General features: G+C 49.3%; 7 protein-coding genes across 7 annotated transcripts; 5 read left to right on the top strand and 2 right to left on the bottom strand.

The window, feature by feature from the left end:
• Positions 1–406: 406 nt before the first annotated feature.
• rom2 (putative Rho guanyl nucleotide exchange factor (Rom2)) lies at positions 407–4,196 on the bottom strand (the record flags this gene model as incomplete). Its single annotated transcript, XM_043290948.1, has 4 exons — positions 407–487; positions 546–977; positions 1,037–1,467; positions 1,541–4,196. The coding sequence occupies 4 exons, from the start codon at positions 4,194–4,196 to the stop codon at positions 407–409; spliced, it is 3,600 nt and encodes a 1,199-aa protein (XP_043146883.1).
• A 1,100-nt stretch (positions 4,197–5,296) lies between these two features.
• On the top strand, positions 5,297–6,217 carry Aud_006038 (V-type proton ATPase proteolipid subunit; the record flags this gene model as incomplete). The annotated part of the gene is made up of 8 exons (XM_043290947.1): positions 5,297–5,344; positions 5,416–5,433; positions 5,496–5,508; positions 5,574–5,656; positions 5,725–5,837; positions 5,896–5,980; positions 6,037–6,122; positions 6,178–6,217. The coding sequence occupies 8 exons, from the start codon at positions 5,297–5,299 to the stop codon at positions 6,215–6,217; spliced, it is 486 nt and encodes a 161-aa protein (XP_043146882.1).
• Positions 6,218–6,947: 730 nt separating this feature from the next.
• On the top strand, positions 6,948–8,389 carry Aud_006037 (cAMP-dependent protein kinase; the record flags this gene model as incomplete). Its single annotated transcript, XM_043290946.1, has 4 exons — positions 6,948–7,200; positions 7,266–7,358; positions 7,431–7,555; positions 7,670–8,389. The coding sequence occupies 4 exons, from the start codon at positions 6,948–6,950 to the stop codon at positions 8,387–8,389; spliced, it is 1,191 nt and encodes a 396-aa protein (XP_043146881.1).
• A 1,183-nt stretch (positions 8,390–9,572) lies between these two features.
• On the bottom strand, positions 9,573–10,763 carry Aud_006036 (glycosyltransferase family 32 protein; the record flags this gene model as incomplete). The annotated part of the gene is made up of 1 exon (XM_043290945.1): positions 9,573–10,763. One exon carries the CDS (start codon positions 10,761–10,763, stop codon positions 9,573–9,575), a length of 1,191 nt encoding a protein of 396 aa, XP_043146880.1.
• Positions 10,764–15,094: 4,331 nt separating this feature from the next.
• On the top strand, positions 15,095–16,336 carry Aud_006035 (glycoside hydrolase family 43 protein; the record flags this gene model as incomplete). The annotated part of the gene is made up of 2 exons (XM_043290944.1): positions 15,095–15,595; positions 15,656–16,336. 2 exons carry the CDS (start codon positions 15,095–15,097, stop codon positions 16,334–16,336), a joined length of 1,182 nt encoding a protein of 393 aa, XP_043146879.1.
• Positions 16,337–16,772: 436 nt separating this feature from the next.
• Positions 16,773–18,371, top strand: Aud_006034 (homoserine O-acetyltransferase family protein; the record flags this gene model as incomplete). Its single annotated transcript, XM_043290943.1, has 1 exon — positions 16,773–18,371. One exon carries the CDS (start codon positions 16,773–16,775, stop codon positions 18,369–18,371), a length of 1,599 nt encoding a protein of 532 aa, XP_043146878.1.
• Positions 18,372–20,130: 1,759 nt separating this feature from the next.
• Positions 20,131–21,799, top strand: Aud_006033 (tRNA threonylcarbamoyladenosine dehydratase; the record flags this gene model as incomplete). The annotated part of the gene is made up of 3 exons (XM_043290942.1): positions 20,131–20,313; positions 20,376–20,478; positions 20,544–21,799. 3 exons carry the CDS (start codon positions 20,131–20,133, stop codon positions 21,797–21,799), a joined length of 1,542 nt encoding a protein of 513 aa, XP_043146877.1.
• Positions 21,800–21,943: the final 144 nt, after the last annotated feature.

Here is a 21,943-nt window from a genome sequence, read left to right as displayed (position 1 = left end):
AACCGGAATCGAACAAAAAGCGGGAGAATTTATATGTAGTGAAGAGAAGGTGAAAGAGTATAAGAGCAATGGGAAAAGGAACCGAACACGGATAAAGTATGAAGAGGCAGAAAATGGAAGAAATCGAAGGAACCAAAAAGCAAATGGTATTTGCGCTTCATTGTACACAGCGGAAGTAAGCAGATGCTGACCTGACACAGATCAAATGACCAAATCAGCAACACACAAAACATTAAGATCTGAGAGCTGAGCGATATCCTTTGAAAATTCGAGGGAGTCAACAGCTGCTGAAAGCAAGAGTCAAATGCCTCGTGTATGATAAGACGACTTTCTACGGGAAACAGAAACATGTAATGGCATCGAAGGACAAAGGCTCTCTTTTGATTGCACCAGCCATCCAAGCGCCTTATTGTTGTTGGGGCTTGTTCCAGAAATCCAGACTGGCTACTACATCCTCGCCTCCTTCGTCTTCGTAGGCGTACAAAATCTGAGGTGGTATTAGCTATCCATTCAATCGGATAATAATGTTTGAAATATGAACACACCTCTCTTGTGGAAGAATGCAACATCCGGATGTTCTTTCCAGTCATGATGTGTATCAGCTCACTCGTCTCAATGTGGCGGATTTCGATGAAATTTGGTTCAAAGGCAAGGATATAAGGATATGATAGGGCAAACGCATTGGGATTGCCCTCCCATGAGATCTTCCAATCCGGGCGAGCTCGCCACCCGTTTCGGTTCACGAAGAACGAGAAGTCGCTGTAGTTGAGCAAAAACTCGCCGTTCATTCGCTCGATATGAATCGGCTTCACGTTCTCCTTGCGAGCGACGAAATCAAGCGAGGTATCCGCCTGATCCAGAAGGGACTGCGTCTCAGTAGTCTCAAGACTGACTACCTCAAAACCACGAGCGCATCCCACACAGAGAGTTGAGCGGAGGAAATGGATGGATGATGACTCTGCCGGTATGTAATATTCCTAAAACGAAGTAATGAGTTCAACAGCCCCAATGCAATAGTGTAGCAGAATATACAAACCTTGAAGGGCTTTAGAGTATCCTGACCGCTCTGGAACATCTTGCTGACGGCAGATTTCTTCTTGCCCTTTGCCAGGTTGTCCATGGGCTCGTAAACCTTGATAGTCGATGACAGAGCGGATGTCTTGACAGAGCACACCAAATGCCGTCCAAGCCCAATCCCCGCTTTGAAAAAGTTCGCGTGACCTTGAATCTTCTTCGGTCGCTTTGCCACTGAATTTTGACCCTCCGCAAGCTCAAGCGCCTCCATCGGATAGGACGAGAGTGTTTTGTTCGCTAGCACCAGAAGTAGTTGGTACTCCTCCAAGGTGTCAATTTGAGTGACCTGGCTAGCGTCCAGTACCCGTCTCGGCTTGGCAGACTTATCCTTGGGCCAACGCTCCGAGATGAAAATGCCACTATCAGTGCCATACACCAACTTCCTCCCACCATCTGCCAAGAAACGTTAGCGAAATCCGCACAAAGGCTACTACGCAAGAGGATAGTATTGGGAGTCGAAACGTACCAACAGGGACAAGGCAATTCACCCGGTTTGCAGACGTGAAAAAATTTGAACACAAAACAGTCTTGTTGTAGAAGTTACTGTTCCGTTCTCTGAGCTTTCTTTGTTGCTCTTCGACCATCTCGATGAATTTTCTTCTTTGTGTTGGCGACGTGGCATAGAGTGTCTGCTCGTAGCCACCCTTGCCTAGATGCCGAAAGGTTATGGGCAAACCATCTTTTGTGCTGGGAGGATTGGCGGCAGGCTTGTTGGAGAGCAAACTGGACGACGGTCTCTTGGGGACTCCAACCTTGGGAATCACTTCGTCCATTTGTGCGATAACCAACAGTTCGAGGGGGATTGGCTTCCGATAGACACGATACTCCTCGCGCTTGTTGACGACTTTGATTCTCACAAGCAATACTGCATGGTCGAAGAGATACGCAGTTACTTCGGAACTATCTGTTGGAGCCTTCCTGAATGCCATCTTAGTGAGCATTTGACGATTCTCCTCAGTCAATTTCAGGTCGACGTAATCGCCGGGGTTAAACTTCAGGGCTGAATTCAGCTGCACGAGGTTGAAATGGTTCTCGGCCCTTCCGCTCTCCGCGTTAACACGCGACAAGAAATCTTTGATTAGTTTGATGGCTTTGGGAATATCTTCTTTGTCTGGATTATCATCCTTCGTGTTTTTCACAACCCCTTCGAGAAGCAACGGATACCTTGCCAGACGAGTGGTGGGCTTGGTCAAGTAGCCGTTTAACTCTAACTTCCGCGATTCCTTGAGCCGTTCAGTCTCTTCGACAAATCTTGCAAAAGCAGGGTTGGATGCCTTCTCCTTCTCAAACTCATATTTACCATAGAGCTGGTTGGCACCATACTTGATGAAAGGGTCAAAGTTTGGTACATGCTGGAGGAATATGTCACCAACAGTCTTCACCACAGGACTTTCCTTTTGCCTGGTGTTGAGCGCTTCACACAAAGCACCATTAACTTTCAGAACTTCCAAGCAGTTGCCGAACACTGTTCGGATGAATTTCTCGCGCCGATGCTCCGGGATCGGGGATTGGTTTGCGTTGCCAGCCGAACGCAAAGGTCTCATCCAGAAATCTCGCAGGTACTCCAGATCCTTGACAAAATCACGTTCCGTGTACATGATCTCAAAAATGATTTCCTGGCGTTTCTTTTCGCGATCGTCGATACTGTCAGAAACTTCCTTGGGAACCATATTAATCCAGAGTTTCTGATTATCATTGTCATCATCGCCGTGAAGGCTGGCCTTCGAGGCGGACGTCCGTAAACCTGGTTGCGGCTTGAGATTCAATCTTGCCTGTTGTTCCAGTCTTCTTGGACACGCAATCGAATAGCACAGACTATCGCGCGTGCAAGTGGGCGAGTAACATTCTGTCAAAAGCGTAAAAACTCCATTGACCTCAGAACTCGGCGCCTCTTCTCCCATGGTTTCCTTGAATTGATAGATTTCCCCCGGAGCGTCTCGAAGTCGGTGATCGTACGTCACATCGTGGAAAAACTTCTGCGCATCGAGCGCTCGCCCCAGAAGAAGAGCAAGATTTCGATCATTTGTCTTGATGATGTGAGCAATAAGATCCACGGCCTCCGCACCAGAAAACGCATTTTGATAAGACAAGCCGTTCTTCTGTCGTTCTCCAAGCGGAATTCTCTCGCGAAAGACATCAGCGACCCGTGAGAGTAGGGCGGGATACACCAGTGGGACCTTGCTCCGGCGGGAATTGTTGGAAACTAAAGTGGTCTGATTGCTGGGCCTGTGCGTCATCTGGCTCTGCATGCTCATGGTCCGATCCGGCACGATGGTCGACGCCATAGACATAGCGCGGGAGTTTGTTGAACCATCACTTGGCGGTCGCGGCCTCCCGTTTACACTATGAGCGCTCGTAGGCTCATCTTCAAACTGATTTGTCGGGGGGTGACTTGGGCCAGATGGTTGCCTCCTTGTAGGGATCACCCGACCTGTCTGCGTGGTGTGGGAATGGTCGCGATCCATGGAGTAGGATGTCAGTGACATTGCGCGTTCATTCGCATGCCTCACTGGCACAACACGTCCTTGATCGGTTACCGGAGTCGTCGAGCTATACGGTTGTTGGCGAAACGCGCTTGCAGAAGTATGATTGAAACTGCTAGGTGGCGGCTGCTGATACGTCGTCGGGCCACCCATTCGCGCCATTGACCTTGATCGGTATGCATCCGAATTCAGAGCCGGGGGAGGCATAGGCCGACCGTATCCCTTGGCATCTGGATACTGTGGACCAGGGGTGGGTCTCGAATCTAATCGTTGGGGCTGGGGATAGACATAACGCCCAGGATATGGTCGCGGAGGATTGTGGGAAGATTGTTGAGGAGCCATGGCGGTGGGCCCTGGGTATGCTTGATAGTGTCCGTTCGGAGCTGCCGGTGTGTAGCCATTCGGTCCCTGACGAGCCGGTTGCGGAGGCGGCCTTTGCATTTGAGGATGTGCCACATGCGACGACATTGTGTGGGCGCGATCTTGTGAAAATTGGGGCGTCTGCGAGTTCATTGTCTGAGAGCGACCAGGTGGCGGTGCCCCGCCGAATATCTCTGAGAATGCAGCGTCGCGCTGAAAAGAGGAGGCATGTCCATAAGGCCGGTAGTTCCGGCCCTGTTGGCCACCGAGATCGGCCATCCTATCCCTTTATGCTATTTTCCGCTTCTACCTCTGAAAGTGTTTGGTTGTGGATATGAGCCAGCCCAAAGAGACAGTTCGGTACGGTGATGCGAAAGCGGTCGTATAAAACGTTCAAAGCGTCAGGAGGTGATCGTTTTAAGTCGTGGAGAGGTAGAGAGCCGATGTCGTTGGATTACTCCAGAGGCGACAGTTCACAGCTAGCGAAAACGAGAGTGGAAATAAAAGCAAGCAAGAGAAAGAGAGAAAGACGTGACACAAGGATTCCCTCGGACTCTCATTCCTTAATCTGAGTTGGCCCTGTCGCAGATTCGAGCCTGGAGAAGGTCTTGAGTGGTGTGTTAACGATCGAAATGCGCCAGGAGCCTTGAGCGCAACCGCAAGCTAGAGCCCCCGCTAATCATAACCTCAGCATTCTCCCTAGGACCAGCCAATCTATCGATATGAGCAGACTCCTGGGGGGGTCGGGAGGCAAAATTTGATAAACACCAAGCCCTAAACCGGAAGAGATCTCGGGATAGCGAGTGGGAGCGCGTGAGAAAGGAGGGGCGCAGGTGTTAGGGAGGAGAGGTAGTAACAGAAGAGAAGGAAGAGGAGGTAAGAGGTGGTCGTAGTGCGTGCCGTCGTTGATCGATGTTGCAACGATAATAATAGCCACGAGATATGACAAAGCAAAGTATCGAGGACGGGGGAGATTGATGAAGAACGGGACCGTCTCGAGATGGAAAAGCACGGGGGGTTCAATGTTAGTTGGGTTGAGGAACAGGCACATGTCGCCCTTTACCCGGAGTGGCTAAGCCCGGGCGGTGGTGGCTCTGCGGCGATACGAATTACATTACACCTTTAACTACGGTGGCCCGCAGCGAACAACTTGGTCAACTCTCGGTCTACTGGGAGATAGTTCTACTACCGGTACTTACCTACTGTCGGCCGTCACTCGCCTAAGGAAGTACATATCGGTCTGTCTATTTTGCTTTCTCTTGTTTCTCTGGTCGCACTCTTCTTTTCCACCGGACTTGAGCTCAAAGCTCTGCCTCAGTCCCGATTTCTTACCCCTTTCCACACTGCCCTGACGGTTCGTCATCACAAACATACTCAAAATGGCGGAAAGCGAGCTGGCTCCCAAATTCGCGCCTTTTTTCTCCTTTGTAAGTCTTCCAATACAATTTGTGGTGGGACTGCTTCGATCATAGAAACGTCTACTGACTGGAGATCGCAGGCGGGAATCGCATCTGCAGTGAGTTCACCATAACTGCGAATCGTTCCACTACGCTACGCTGTACTAACAACCTCTCGAAGATGATTTTTGGGTGTACGTCTTAATTCAAGCATGTACGAGATGAGAAAAGATGGGATGAGACACTCACAACGTTACAGCTATGGGAGCGGCGTATGGAACTGCAAAGTCTGGGATTGGTATCTCTGGTGTAGGAACGTTTCGGCCGGATTTGATCATGAAGGTTTGCAGTTTTCACCCCGCGAGTTCCAGAAAATTGTGTCAAGTAAACTTTCTAATTGCTTGACATAGTCCTTGATTCCAGTCGTCATGTCGGGTATCATCGCAGTCTACGGTTTGGTCATTGCAGTTCTCATCGCAGGAGACATGGCACCGCCTCCAACACAGAACATGAGCTTGTACACGTAGGTCATGCCACATAGAATTCATGCTGATGGTTCTGTTATTGATGTCTGAGACCAGAGGATTCATGCACCTTGCATCCGGGTTATCGGTTGGCCTCGCGGGCGTGGCCGCCGGATATACCATCGGCATCGTTGGTGATGCGGTGAGCAACTTAGCGAAAATGCTTGTTTCTGACTTTGATGCTAACATTTTCTTGAGGGTGTTCGTGCTTACATGCAGCAGTCCCGAGTCTACGTTGGGATGATTCTTATCCTCATTTTTGGCGAAGTTCTGGGTCTTTATGGGTTTGTCTTCCCGCCAATGCGGCACCAAAGACATCTCAGTGCTAACTGCTGTCAGCCTAATTGTCGGTCTCATCCTCAACACGAACAGCAAATAAATCCTCCTCCTTCTCCAAGCCACGCCGAATCCTCAGTGATGTACTTGCAACTCGAACTGCGTCTAGATCGACGTGCATAACTGCGCTGGTACCTCATAGTGTTATATAATTGCGTGGCCAGATGCATGGTTTTCTTTGCTATGCTAAAGGCGCACCGGTCTCCTTGTGTCAAGGGACAATTTCTGCGCTTGAGATCTTCTGGCAGCTTCTCCGTATGACTCCTCAGGGCCTTTTTGTACTAGCTCCTACTCCACAGTCCTGGACATGAAGATTTAATACCTTACTTACATGTTTGGCCCCCGAAATACCATGGATATTCAGTGATAGCAGCAGATGTAGTCATAAAACCCATGCACTGCAACAGGGATCTGTCCGATTACGCTAGTGGTGCATGCCGAGTCGTTGACAGGCTGCCCCGCCAGTCGGTAACGTCAGAGCCTTGGTGCTCCGTGAACGCCGCCGTGGACCATTGCTACTTGGTTCCGGAACCAGAAAAAACGAACTTCAGCAAAAGCTCTTGTCCACCTCCGATGAAGGTTTAATCAAGGCTTCCCTTGCTTTATTGAGCATTTTTACAAGTTATTTACCGATTGATATTCCCATTTCTGCCTGCTTCTGCCAGTAGCCTTCGAAATTGCAATTCGTCACAATTAACAGCTCCTGCGGCGTTCTTTTTCTACCCCCACGTCCATTCCCCGCTGTCCTCGAGACATGATCTCTTGCCATCCCAATGGCTACAGGAAAGGCCGAGCCTTCGACACATAGTGACATTCAGAGCTCCTCTCCGTCATCCAGAGGGGTGGACACTCCCTTGGAAAACGTTCATCAAAGAGAAAAGCAGATGGTTGCTTCTATTCGACCCCCTCATCAGAGATCAGTAAATCCTTTTGTCATTAAAGACCGGCCGGAGGAAAAGCAGCTGGGGATATCAACTCGGAGTCTTCGTATTACTGATTTTTCGCTAATCAAAACACTTGGTACCGGTAAGTCTCGACGCGAGTGGCGAGGTCTGCAGTGCGCGATGTTGACAGTGCTGGGGTGCATCCAGGTACATTTGCACGAGTGTGGCTGGCCAGATTCAAAGACGAAAAGATCCGACGAGACAATGTGTATGCACTGAAGGTTTTACGCAAGGCAGATGGTGAGGATGCATGTGAAAGCTTCTATCCTCGTCTTTGATCGGGCTGACTGGCGAGCGATTTTGGGACTACAGTGATCAAGTTGAAGCAAGTGGAGCATGTGCGCAATGAGCGAAAAGCACTTGCTGCGGTTGCCGGTCACCCTTTTATCACGACTCTGATCGCGACATTTTCCGATGAGCAGAGCCTATATATGCTGGTATGCAAGCCACCGCGTCTTGTGACGAACGGACCTTCCCATGCCCTGCCTTCTGCTGGTCCTCGTGGCCGTCGTATTTTAATGGTATCCTCGTCTGACCTTCTTTCTATATAGCTGGACTACTGCCCCGGAGGTGAGATCTTCAGCTACCTTCGGCGTGCGCGGCGATTCAACGAAAATACCTCGAGGTTCTATGCCGCCGAGATCACACTAACGATCGAGTACCTGCATGACGTCGAGGGCGTCGTTTACCGTGATCTGAAGCCAGAAAACATACTCTTGGACGCTGACGGGCATATTAAGCTCGTCGACTTCGGATTCGCGAAGCAGATCAACGATCGCGAGACATACACTTTATGCGGCACTCCAGAATACCTCGCTCCTGAGGTCATCCACAACAGTGGGCATGGCCTCGCAGTGGACTGGTGGGCTCTCGGGATCCTCATCTACGAGTTTTTGGTTGGGCAGCCACCGTTCTGGGATCAGAACCCGATGCGCATCTACGAACAGATCGTTGAGGGCCGCGTGCGTTTTCCTCCGAACATGTCGCCCGCAGCCCAGAACATCATATCATGTCTTTGTAAGACCAATCCAAGTGAGCGACTTGGACACATATCAGGTGGCTCTGCGAGAGTTAAATCGCACCCTTTCTTTGAGGAGATCAATTGGGATGACTTGTTCCACCGGCGTGTGAAAGGGCCCATCCTCCCGCGAGTTGACCATCCCGCAGATACTGGAAACTTTGAGGACTACCCCGACGAAGATGTGAGGGGTCAGGCCATTTACACCGATGACATGAAGAAAAAGTACGAAGCTTTGTTCAGCGACTTCTAAGGCGGCGATCTCAACTCGGGATACCGGTCTCTCCCCTCTGATACGCATTCAACATGAGAATCATTGTAAAAAGTCGGGATGTCCGCCACGACCGTTTACGCTGATACGGAACGCTCCTGCCACGACGTTACGAATTTTTTGTATTATCGTTCTGCACCGAAAGTTCAAAAGGCCTGCAGCTGCCCACCAATCCACCAATCCATACAACTATATACAAAGAGACAGAGCAATGCTGTCTTCATTTCTCGATTGCTATGTCAAGGTTATTGATGACGACAAAGCCGCCCTTTTCTTTTTCTCCTCTGCATGTGTCATGATGTACAATGCAATCTACCATCGTTTCTCTATATAATATATATCTCTTGTCTCTCATTGGGACTTCGTCAACTTGGTTTGCATGTCTGTCTGTCACATCATCTGGCCTATGTTTCCTGATTTCTGGAATGTAATACCCACAGGCTTATGAAGGCGGGATGAGTGAGGAATTCAACATATTGGGCGGGTTGAATATAGCTACCTGTAATTGCAGCGTTTTCGTACATGCAACCATTCCTCTTATGATCTCTACCATTGAATGCACCGCAGAAATACGAGGACAATTAGCTCATTCTTCTGATTACATAATATACTTCATAAGATGTATGTGCAATGTATGCTTTGTTCATGAATAGTAGAGTACCGGCCAAGCCGTTAGCTTGCTACCGAAATGAATCACGGGTGGCCAATGCCATGCCGTCATCCAGTCAAATTAACATGATAAGGAGAGTGTCACCTAATACTTGACCACTCATCCTTGTCCTAGATGGCACACATATGCTGCCCGACAAAAGTGACAGGCAGCGCTGTGGGTCGGAGTTGGCTGTACACTCACATGCCACGCCTCCAGTTTGAATCTGGACTGCGTTCAAGAGTCAAAGGTTGACTTGCATGCGTCCAGACGGTAAGATTAGACAACTGTGCCAGATTGAGAGCACTTGAACGACGTCTTCATCCTTGAGAGGAGGCGCATTAATGTACTGTTGATGGAAATCACTGCCCAGATATGTTCAGTGGACTCGAGTCTTGGTAGGTACCGAAGTGATACCAGGGCACGCGCAGGTCACTTGCTGAGGCTTCCGCATGTGCTTCGCTCTGGCCCAGGAGCCTGGGCGGAGAGTTCTGCCTGTCCACAGCCTGACAAGTCTCAGGCTAGGATGGTTGTAACCAATGACACGATGATGTCGCGCAGCCGATGTTTAGAGAGCCGGGTCTGTCTTCCATGATCCTGATGAATAAAGTCAGTCAAGCCTGTCTCCAGCGCATCAACATGCGAGGAAAACGTACCACTAAAGTCGTGTTTGACAAACGCCATAGGGTCATCCAGATCGCCCGCTCCCATCTGATTAACACCCGGACTGAAACTGGTAATCGGTAGGACCACGACGTCGCCGACCTTTTTTAAGCCCCGTTGGTTGGTGAAATCCTCGTATGTGACGTTATGAGTCGACCCCGGTTCGATGCTGAAGTACTCCGGGTCGTTGAAATATCTGAACACCGCATCCGTCCAGGCGCCGGGCCCAGTAAACTCCACGATAGTCTTGTCCATCTTCCCTTCCTTGAGGACACCCTTTTTCTTCATTCGCAGTGCCTCCTCGGTAATGTATGCGACGATATCGCGGAGGATCGGATGCCCGGGCTTAGCCTGGATGGTCCACTGGCAAAATTGGATCCGGCGCGAATACCAGTCGTGCCAATCAGGCCGGTCGGGGTCGGCCTCTATTCCGATCACGAAACCGACCGTGGCAAGATCCAGCTCCCCAGGCAGCCAGTCGGCGGCGGGCTTGAGCGCGTAGGTATCGATGTCACTGTAGATGCCTCCACGGGCTAGCAGAATTAAGTACCGAAAGAAATCAGCCTTTAGGACAGGCAAGGGCATCGAATCGTATGCCTCGAACACCTCCGGGACCGAGCCGTAGAGGTACTTGATGAGATGTCGCTGAGTGTCGTCGGGAATCACTTCATGGACGAACCCGGGGTGCAGTTCTGTCCAACTCGCTTCAGCGGGGCGAAGATCTTCGGCGAACCACATGGATGCTGGTGTGTACTTCCATGTCTGCCAGATGTATGCGGGGAATCTGCTTTCGAGATCGTAAGGGAATTGGTAACGGAGTCGTTCGCGCAAGGGGGCAGTGGGCGATGGCTTCAACGGCTGCTGTTGTATATCCTCTTTCTGACTCGTGGTATATTCATCTGCTGCTTGACTGGCGTCGTAGACCGTCGCTTCCGTGTTGAGAACGGCGGGTTCGGCGGATGGTGAGGAATGTACGGATCGAAGGAGGACAACAAATGTAATCAGGACGACGGCCGCAATTAGCGACTTTCTGAAGGTGAGCATTGTTGCGCGGGAAAAATCACGGTAGCGCGACGAAAATCGATTGGATAGATGAGTTGTGAAGATAGATCTAGATCTCCTCCAGGGGGTGGTCGCCACGAGCTTCTCCACAGGCTCCGCAGACGATCAATGCAGGAGCTGAGTATTCGGATAGGGAGGAGAGGAAAGATCCGAGATCGACTCAATTCAGAGCCTGACGGCGGCCAGACATATCTGCACCTATTATGGGACAGTATGAAGGATTGTGAGGATCGTGCGAGGGGGCTTGCGCAATCAGAATCGGCACACTCGGAGACAACGGGAATGGAAGAGACTCCCGAAGTATTCGTCACTCCCAAGATTGAATGAGGTCAGTGAGAGCAACGAGCAAACACACACAAGAGCTGAACACAATGTACAGCTAATGCTCAACTCAGCAGAAGAATATGTGCAGACCAGAGAAGAGAAAAAAAAAAAAAAATAACGGGAAAAGGGAGAGAGGAAGCTTTGGAAATAATATGAATTAGGAGAAAAATTTGGTGGAGCCCTGTAAGTAGGACAGCCGTTAAAAACTGGTGGCGTCCGACCTTTGGCGCGGATGGGCCGATAAGGATCAGAGGATGACGACGATTGGCTTGGGAGTACGTGTATTAGTGTATTGACTGTAGTGGTAGCTTAATTGGATTAAGTCTTCTCTTGTACCACTCCAATTTGTACTTTTACAGCACACAAAGCACAGAGATTGAAGAAATACACTCCGTTATTATATGCTCTCTTCTCTGGATGTGCTATTCGGCATTACCGCAATGGGAAGCGGATCTACAGAGTACTCCCTGGCCAAAATTGCTCCCCTGCCATGACACGATGTCGTCGGTCTCCTGGGTCGGCAGGAGATAACCTCCAAAGGGAACTTCATGATAAGGATTTGTATAGAAATGATGAAATCCTGGTTGAGGAGGTTGTATTTTGCCTGGGGTGGGCGTGAATTTGGCGATGGCGTTGGCCGTTTCCGGCGATGATCAGCTTCTGTAGCTACGTAGACTCATGCCCTCTTCTTTTGAAGATTGCAAGCTCCACCATCTACGGAGCGTTCTGGATCTTGAAATCGAGCTGGACGCTCTGTGACTCAGACAGTTATGTTACCCTCCCATCTTTCAGTCTGATTCTGTTCGTTTCTCAGCCATCAGTTGGCGCACTGAAGTATGCCTGTATGCGATGGTAAGGTAGTTATGGGTATTCCTCAATCTTCCAAGCCGCGTCATTGCGATCCAGATTGACAGGGGAGGGCTTCTGCACTAATCTGCAACAAAGACTTGGCGTCTTAGCTTGTGTGTAGTTAGTCAATTTGTTTGCAAGTGATTGGACAAAATATAGAGTACTCGAGGAACACGAGAATGTCCTTGAAGTCGAAAAGTCAGTGGTTGAAATGCGATGATCACCAGTTTCAAGTAGACGATTGATCCCAGTACATATTTTAGACAGGTTTCAACAAGGACATCTAATCATAACTTGCCATAATCAATTGTTCATTCAAGTGTTTCACATGCTGGGGTTTTACCATCCTGGAGGAGTTGCAGCGAGCTCCTCCAACTGGAATGCGGGGCCAGCATACACATATTCAGAAGCTCAGATGCTGATACGTCATACGACCAGATGATAGAATGATTTCTAGAGCTGTGTTCGGAAAATAAAAGTGTTGATAAATCTCATTCATCATTTGATGACTCTTACTATGTCCGTTGTAAGCACTAGCATTCATCGCTGAGATAGTGGACACGTGTAGCCGGACCGGATGTTGTTTGGATTGATCCTGTCATAAAAGGGCCAGTGTAACTGTTACAACTAACAACCATGGATTGACCTATTGATTCAGGAACAATCCAGTCCGAATACTACCCGACATCTCAGCCTCTGAGAGGTACATCGACCAGTGACCACCTCATACTGCGGACTGAGCAGTGCTTTTACTTTCTAACCAAGAAATCCTGCCATGACGAGCGTATTGTGCCATTATTCTTCCTGGCCAAAAATAATAGTTTCCACTTTCTCTGTCTTATCTTGAATTTGAAGCAAATTTCTTGCGCTTTCTGGATTGAATGGACTGTGCCATGTACAAGGTAGAGTAGGGAAAACAAATACTGATTAACTGTAACACCATGCTAACCACAATTGTGAAACGTGAAACGCAAACGAAGGTCAACTTTTTAGGGGGTGAGGGAGTGTTCTGCATCCGTCTCATTATTCTGTAGCCTTAAAAGCATGCTTACCCTTCATCCTCAGCGTCCCACTGTAATAATACATGATGAATAGGAACGGCATGCAAGTCAATAGCAGAAGGGCCAGTATAAATTTTACCTATTGGCTCTAAAGCAAGTTATTAGGTGCTCAACAGTGGAAAGCTGGCACAGCAGAAAATGGCGAGTGCTGTAAGAATGAACGCTGCGTAGATGGTGTGGAATCCATCAAGTAGTTGACTCTTGCGATAGCACCCCCGGAGTTGACAAGGGCAAGCTATCGAAAGTGTCGCGGAAAAGGATCGCCGTATTAGTTGGGTAGTGAGACTTTTGCTTCCGACAGGATCTCCGACGGCACCATGGCGACGTGGACAACGACCCAGGGAATTTGTTTTCCGTAAAGCTCAGCTTTTCAGGCATCGCAGGACGATAGCCGCGTATACCTGATTAAAAATATAGGAAAGTGGACTATTAGTCTCGTGTGTCTGAAGGTTGGCAAAAGCAGGGAGAGGGTGTGCTAACCAAGGGATACTATGTTGCCGGGCGAATTTATAAGTCCAAGCATAAAGACAGAAAGACTAACAAAAAGACTAACAAAAAGACCTCCGTACTGATGTCAATGTCTGGAATGAGCTTATTAGTAGACATGGAGCATGCTAGAGACATGAATATAACGCTGAACATGGACAAGGTTATGATTGTTATAATGAACTACTTCCGTAACTAAGACTACTTTACAGGCTTTCCAGGATCATGCCTTTGAAATCTAGTCACAAGAGTGTCATCATAGTGATGAGCATTGTCAGCGCAGCCGGGATCGGCTGCTGTTTAGGATTCAGTTTATTGACAGGTGCTTCTACAGGCTTCGAGCGTTAAAATCTGGTTAAGGAAACAAACGAGAAGCAGAAGAGGTTGCGGCATAATTCGTAATTTGCCATGGCTTTGGGTGAGGTAGGTATACTAAGGTAGATATCAGTAGGTATGAAGGACCCGTGGACATCAAGATGCAAACAGTCTAAGGATGGGCTTGCATTATTGGCCATCAATCTTGAAGTGTTTAATGACAGGACGTAAGTTTGATCGAATGAGAGCGGTATTAAGGCCCCACTATTTTAAAATCTTCAGCCAATTGCTCTGCTTTCCGCAACAGTAGCGAGGTTTAGCGGAGGAACCTGTGATTGGCTCAAATTGAGCTCCGGTGAGGTACCTAAGGTACATACTCTGTAGGTACCTTGTTGATTGTCCTGGAGTCCACGACTCTACATAGAATGCGGGTTTCTTCAAACCTGCAGGCCTCGGATCTTCTCCGTCTTAATGGCTAATAAAGGAAATGGCGTTCTGGTTGGGTATTAGGGTACAAGGAATCGAGGAGTGGTTCGACAATTTGAAATCTACTGGCAACTTGAGGGATCTTTCTTCATTATGGAATAGCCAATGTGTCGAGATATCAGCATTTGCACTACATATCTGAATGTGTGGACATTGTTCTATACGTATTTGATTAGCTTCATGACCTGGGAAGTCCTGGCAGCTGAGAGATTTCGCGCTTCTGTGGAGGATGAGCTAGCCTAGTGGATAGTGTAGGGTCACTGGGGTGTTCAGGGCCCTCAGGCATCATAAAAAGGCACGTGAACGTTTTAACCACTAACAATCCACCACAATTTATATTGCGATCTTGGTAAGTTTGACTGGGCACTTTTTCTGCAACTGGATTGGAGTGATCAGCCACCTTCTGTTCCGCAGAGGTCTAATCCTGGAACCCAGTACTCGGTACCTGTTGGTGCCTTGATCGTCCCGTCTGTCCCTGAGTAGTTGGCCTCTTGCATCCTGACTTCTGTGGCGTAGCAACGGCTGAATTGAGTTTTTGGCAGAGCTCTTATTACAGCCTCAGGAGGCAGCACACTTCCAAAAAAGCACCGTGGTCTGCCGTTCGGCTTTGGCGGCATAAAGTCTCAATGGCTTAGTTGATCTTCTCTTCCCATACTTTCCTGAGCATAAGCTAGACCAATCAATTCCGCTGGAGCCATGCATCGTTGACATTGCTTTCCGTTGACACTTTCTACCGCTCTCTAGAGCACATGTTTGATTAACGCTCGTGGGCTGGTCGATCGCTGGGAAAGGATGACAGGACGCCTCCTTTCCACTTTTACTACCAACAAGGGCCAGCTCACGTCTTCTGTTAATTCTCTGCAGCCAGAGGATGAGACACCATCAAAGCCCTGGTCGGCTTTATTCATCTCCAGACCATTAACGCGAAAGAAAATTATCATCCTTGGAATAACAGGATTCCTGGTAATAGCGATTATCGTCGTGGTGATAGCTGTTCCGATCGTCCTCCTGCGTCACCCAGAGACTTCTGACGACGCGAGTTATCATGACGAGTCGAATCGACCGATTTACGCCATATACAATTTCCCCGATCCTGGGATGATCCGTGTCAATAGCACGTGGTATTCCTATGCAACCAATGCGGCCATAAATAATTCTGACGTTGCGCACGTTCCGGTCGCTACATCTCAGGACCTAAAGAATTGGACGCGGTTAGACAGTTACGATGCCATGCCTACATTGGCAGGTTGGGAAATGGGCGTGAATCACTGGGCTCCAGATGTTATTCAACGAGTATGCCACAGGCCATAACGGTTCTTTGAGGAATGTCGTATTCTGACAGATTATCTACAGAATGATGGTAAATTCGTGCTATATTACTCTGGCGAATTGAAGAACTGGAAGCGCCATCACTGCATTGGCGCCGCAGTCTCAGAGAAGGACGACCCCCTAGGACCCTACCAGCCCATCTCGGACCCTCTTGCTTGCCCCCGGGAACATGGCGGTGCCATTGACCCGTCGCCGTTTCGAGACTCAGACAGAAAACTGTATGTCACGTACAAAAATGATGGAAATAGCATCGGCCACGGCGGCGACTGTAACAATGGGAAGAAACCCATTGTCAAAGTCTCCATCATGCTTCAGGAGCTACAAGACGACGGTATCACCCCAGTTGGGGATCCAATCGAGATTCTCAGGAACGAAGAGGAAGATGGGCCTCTGGTCGAGGCCCCCAACATCATCCAAACCGACCAGGGCTATTATTACCTCTTTTACTCTTCTCATTGCTTCACTTCTCCAAAGTACGATGTCAAGTACGCCTACTCGACGTCTTTGAAGGGGCCGTATAAGAGGGCCCCTCGCGCCTTAGTCAAGACGGGGGACTTTAACCTGACGTCTCCGGGAGGGGCTACCGTAGCTCCTGATGGGACATTTATGATATTCCATGCCAATTGTGCGCCAAAGAGATGCATGTATGTCACGGGAATAGATATAGGTGCAGACAACTTGATCACACTTAGTGGACTCAGGTGATGTCATGCTGGCCATAGAATGGAATTGGATGCTGGAGATAATTAACTCTTAACATACTGTGATTTTCCAGCCTGTTTAGCCCCTCATAATGTGTGCATCGTCTTGGAAGGAACCTCTATAGTCCATCCTCACCAAAAAATACCTTCCGGTCGGACTTTTAAGACTCGGCAAGCGGGAGCACCGGACCTGCCAAACTGCCAACAGCCAATCAGATGTCTAAAAAATGACGCCATTAGCCCTTTCGTGACGGGCGGGGCCTTGGGATCGCTCTCCGCCTGCGCAATACGGAAAGTGAATGAAAGCCGCGGGTTCATAAACACTGTACTCCGGAGGTCAGAATGATGACTTCTCCACACCCGTTCAATTGCAGTTTAATTTCCTTTGGAGTATTCAGCTATTGCCTGATAGTTGTCTTGCTTTGATTCTGTCGAAAGAAATGAGCTCTCTCCGAGGCGTGGCACGCTCAGCTCCTCGCGGTCTCCAGGCCGTCGGACTGTTGAGACAGAGCGAAAGTGTCGCGGCCAGTTTTACCACTGCAAGAAACCAATTTCAAATCAGCGCACTGAATCGTCGCTTATTACATCCAGCTCCTGCTCGGAAGATACAAAGTGCCACCGCCGAAAATCTTCCAGCGCGAGATTCATCGAACCCGGCACTCTCATTTCCTTGTCTCGACGCCCTGGAAGCGAAATCGGCGCTGCTATCGGCCAGATCAATCGAGTCGGGTCCGGAGCCTTCATACACGACCGGACAACATGAGAACTTCCACTGCGAGGAGCCATTGCTACTAGACTGGGGTGGTGTCTTGCCAGAGTTTGATATCGCGTACGAAACATGGGGTCAGTTGAACGCGGACAAGAGCAACGCTATTCTATTACATACTGGTCTGTCGGCGTCGAGTCATGCACATAGTACCGAGGCCAACCCTAAACCGGGATGGTGGGAGAAATTTATCGGCTCTGGCAAGCCGTTGAACACGGACAAATACTTCATTATCTGTACAAATGTTATTGGGGGTTGTTATGGGAGCACAGGGCCGTCGTCGATCGATCCGTCCGACGGGAAGAGATACGCAACGCGGTTTCCCATCCTTACACTGGACGATATGGTTCGAGCACAGTTTCGTCTACTGGACTCATTGGGAGTCCAGAAATTGTACGCCTCCGTTGGCTCCAGCATGGGTGGGATGCAGAGCCTTGCGGCGGGCGTGTTGTTTCCCGAACGCATAGGAAAGATTGTGAGTATCAGTGGATGTGCCCGGAGCCACCCGTACAGCATCGCCATGAGACACACCCAACGCCAGGTGCTGATGATGGACCCGAAATGGAACCGTGGTTTCTACTACGACTCGATCCCGCCTCATTCGGGAATGAAACTCGCCAGAGAAATCGCAACAGTCACGTACAGAAGTGGACCGGAATGGGAGAAACGGTTCGGGCGCAAGCGCGCCGACCCCAGCAAACAGCCGGCCTTGTGTCCTGACTTCCTTATTGAGACCTATCTCGATCATGCCGGCGAGAAATTCTGCCTCGAGTACGACCCAAATAGTCTGCTTTACGTCTCCAAAGCCATGGACCTATTCGACCTCAGTCGGTCGCAGCAGGCAGAGACCAAGAAGCGCAGACAGGGTTTTGAGGCCCGTATCGCCCAGGGTGGCAAGACACTCCAATACAACGATGCCTCGTGCAGCTTGACATTACCCGAAAAGCCTTACGAGGAGCAACCCTCCACAACCGACTCCAGCTCCTCGGCGGACGAGTCAGTCGCCGCAGGCGAGCAACCAGATGCACCACCCGCCGACCTCGTCGCCGGACTCGCGCCGTTGAAGAACCACCCGGTCCTGGTCATGGGTGTTGCCAGCGATATTCTCTTCCCCGCGTGGCAGCAACGTGAAATCGCCGAGACTCTTCGCGCGGCTGGAAACAGGAACGTCGAACACATCGAGCTGGGCGAGGACATCTCCTTATTCGGACACGATACGTTCCTGCTCGACTTGAAGAATATCGGCGGTGCCGTTGAGAGGTTTTTGCGCTAATTGGCGCTTGTACAGTCTATATTTTGTCCAGTGTCTGTGCCCCTGTGGCACAGTTGATGATGAATGACACGATGCATCTGAGCGTACATTTTTATTTTAGTATTTTATTGGATATACGTTTCAGCATTTATGTACATCACCGTTCAATTTAGTCTAGCTATTTAATCCATGATTATCCGTGTCACAGATCATAGATAACAGACGGCCACTAATAAACAATATCACAGCCCTCAGATTAGCTCTCAGGTTCTCATTGGTTTCCAGGCATGAATAGCTGCGTGTGTGTACACGTGATGGGCCGGATACCATACAACTTTGGCTTTTGGTTCATCCTCGTCATCGGGCTGATTTGGAAAAAGAAAGAAACAAGAAAAACAAAAGAGTGCGTACAACGGTATAAATGGGTAACAGAGAACTTGATAAGCTGTAGATATTAGTCTAGTAGACTTCTAGAGTCATTGTCTCCCAGCAAATTACGGATTCAATGGCAATGGTGTTGCGGTATCAATCTGTCCATCAGCATCTTGAGGACGGTCCGAAACCAAGTTAATGGACACAGGGCTGCGGTTTCACAGCACGTCATCATCTGCTTCTCGTGTTGACAGTTAGCAGGGCCAGAAATGGCAGTAGTTTTGGCTGATAGTACGAATCGAGATATCGAATGAGATCTCTGGGCAGGTATAACTAGAAAAGTGAGTATGCGAAACGAAGAGAATCCCGCTGCCGGCCATATCGGATTGAAAACTACCTCAGTAATTTTCGGCCCCTCATCGGTAGCTCCGCTCGGCATCGTTTCGTTATCCGCGAAACAGATGGGCAATGACACCTCGGAGTTATGCAAGGATTGTCGTCATCGGCTCTGGCGTTGAGGGTCTCGGTAATCTAGAGTCAAAAAACAAAGAGAGAGAGAGTGGGAAGACAGGGGTTGAGAGACTAAAAGGAAAAAGTAAGAGAGGGAAAGAGAAATGTATGTAGAACCTGTGCGAGTTACGGGAGCCCTGGCAGCATAGATCCCTGCGTTCTCAAGTATCTTGAAGTTATATCCAATGCCCAATCCACAACATAAGAGGAAGGCATCGTCACCAGAAAGAACAGGCGGGCAGGATGATCGCGCTGGCAAAGCTTTTGCTCTCGGAATCAATATTATAAGGATGAGAAGAAGCCAAACTTTCGCTGCTCTCTTGGATCTCTGTTCAACTCAGTCACCCACATCTAAAGACCACGTCTTCTTCCATTCCCAGCGCAGGCGCCGCGAAGGATGAAGTCCGTGGTCTGGAACACATTTTGGTTCAGTTGTGTCATGAGCGCTCTTGTGATGGTTTTATCGTCATCGAGATAGGAAAGCTGTCTTCTCAAATCTGCGCCGGATACTGTTAGACAGCAATCACTGTTAATTGGCTAACAGTGCACAACTTACCCATGTGGTTGGAGGAGATGGACATCTTGTGTTGACAACTGTCGGAAGAGTCTCGAACCTGTTGGACGCGCCTGGTCGAGTGCACGTGACCCTACATCATGGTCCCACTTTAAGTAAGCTTCGAGAAAGTCCACCGAATGAGCCGACTACGTCAATTGCATAGGACATGATTGCATGTTGAGTTCCTCCGGGAGGGCTTTGTCGTATACATTCCAGGTCACTCGGTCGGTCGGTCAGTCGTGTGAAGCATTGTGTCCCTTGGAGCGAATTATCGCAATTGTCACACTTCTACGTCAATTCCGAAAAACTAAACGATCAAGCCGGCTCTGATACTTGCGTCAAATGTCCTCGTGGCTCCAGCGCCAGATTGGCCAGCAGCAGGCTCAGCTTGCAGTCACTGCTGTGGTATCTGGAGCGGCCGTTGCCGGCGCAATCTTCGGCTACCAAGCTCTGAGAAGGAAAGAAGCTGTGCAGCATCTGAAAGCTTCAATCCCTCCAATTGACGAAAAGTATCATGCAGAAAAGGTAATCTATCTGTGCCAAGTCAATTCACTGAGGGCTTACGCTGATTACTGCTCTACTTGAAGCTCACAGAGTACGGTACAGCGGCGTCATCAACACACTTGAATAAAGAGGACGAACGCAGCGCGGCTCTTGCGCGAAGAGCGCAAGAGGGTGACTATGATGACGGTTTGTTCAGCCTCTAGCGGCCCTTCCCTGGTAATCACAATGCTGACTGCACGGCCTTTGGCCAGATCTCATACTCGAACAACTCGCCCGTAACCGTGTATTTCTTACCGACGAAGGCCTAGCGAAACTCCGTTCATCATTCATCATTGTGGTTGGGTGTGGTGGTGTGGGTTCTCATGCTGTCGCCTCGCTTGCCCGCTCGGGCGTCGCGAAGATTCGCCTGATTGACTTCGACCAAGTAACATTGTCCTCTTTGAATAGACATGCTCTCGCTACCCTCGCCGATGTGGGCACTCCCAAGGTGCATTGCATTAAAAAGAGATTGGAACAGATTGTCCCCTGGGTCAAGTTTGACTGTAGGAACGAACTCTTTGGTGGATCCGCTGCTGCAGATCTACTTGCTCCGTGGTCATGGGATGATATCGACAAGGGACGAAAGCCGGACTACGTGCTTGACTGCATCGACAATATCACATCAAAAGTTGAACTGCTGCACTATTGCCATTACAACTCTATTCCCGTGATATCGTCAATGGGAGCAGGATGCAAATCCGACCCCACGCGCATTATGGTTGGCGACATCTCACTGAGTACCGATGACCCTCTGTCGCGCAGCACTCGACGACGTCTCAAGCTCCTGGGGGTTAACTCGGGCATTCCCGTCGTATTTTCAACGGAAAAACCTGGTCCTGGAAAGGCTAGTCTTTTACCGCTTGCCGAGGAAGAATTCGCCAAAGGACAGGTTGGTGAGCTCGGCGTGCTGCCCGAATTTCGGGTTCGCATTCTTCCCGTCTTGGGAACCATGCCTGCTGTTTTCGGATATACCGTTGCCAATCACGTCATCTGCGATATCTCAGGCTATCCTAATGATTACAATGTCGGCGGAAAAGGCCGGGAAAAGCTCTATGATAGCATCATTGCATCCCTACAAGGATTACATGAAAGATTGGCTCGGGCTGAAGTTGGGCAGGATCTCATTGGGCTTCGTATTCCTATCAGCAAAGATGATGTTGGATACCTTGTGGAGGAGATCTGGAGGGGCAGGAGTGCTATTAGCAACCTAACTAACCGTTTGATATTGGTACCCTGGCAACGACCGGCTCGGGGCTTCTTGCCTGATCCAGAGTGGGAAAAGGAAGGACAGAAGTTCATTCCAATTGATTTGAAGAACCTCGTTTGCATGACCAAGGAGGAGGGAACTCGCCATGAGCGGGAGGTCCTCCGAGGTGGAAAGGATGTGACAGAGGTATATGACGAGAAGGTCTTGGAGAAGGTCAAGAAACATAGGGAAGAAGTGGAAGTTCATGAGAGATTCCGTTAATGTAGTATAAGCAGCTGTATAGAAATTGTACTCACGACTCTGACGGTCTGTTACTTACGACTTTATGTGTCTGATCTGCCATAATACTTGGCTATTGTTACGACCACATCAAGATAAAGATGGATTACATAACCAGAGATCAGG

Source organism: Aspergillus udagawae (genome assembly GCF_001078395.1).
Source record: "Aspergillus udagawae IFM 46973 DNA, scaffold_4, whole genome shotgun sequence".
Classification (NCBI taxonomy): Eukaryota; Fungi; Ascomycota; class Eurotiomycetes; order Eurotiales; family Aspergillaceae; genus Aspergillus; species Aspergillus udagawae.
Note: the sequence above shows the minus strand (reverse complement) of the source record. Positions and strands in the feature narration are given on the sequence as shown.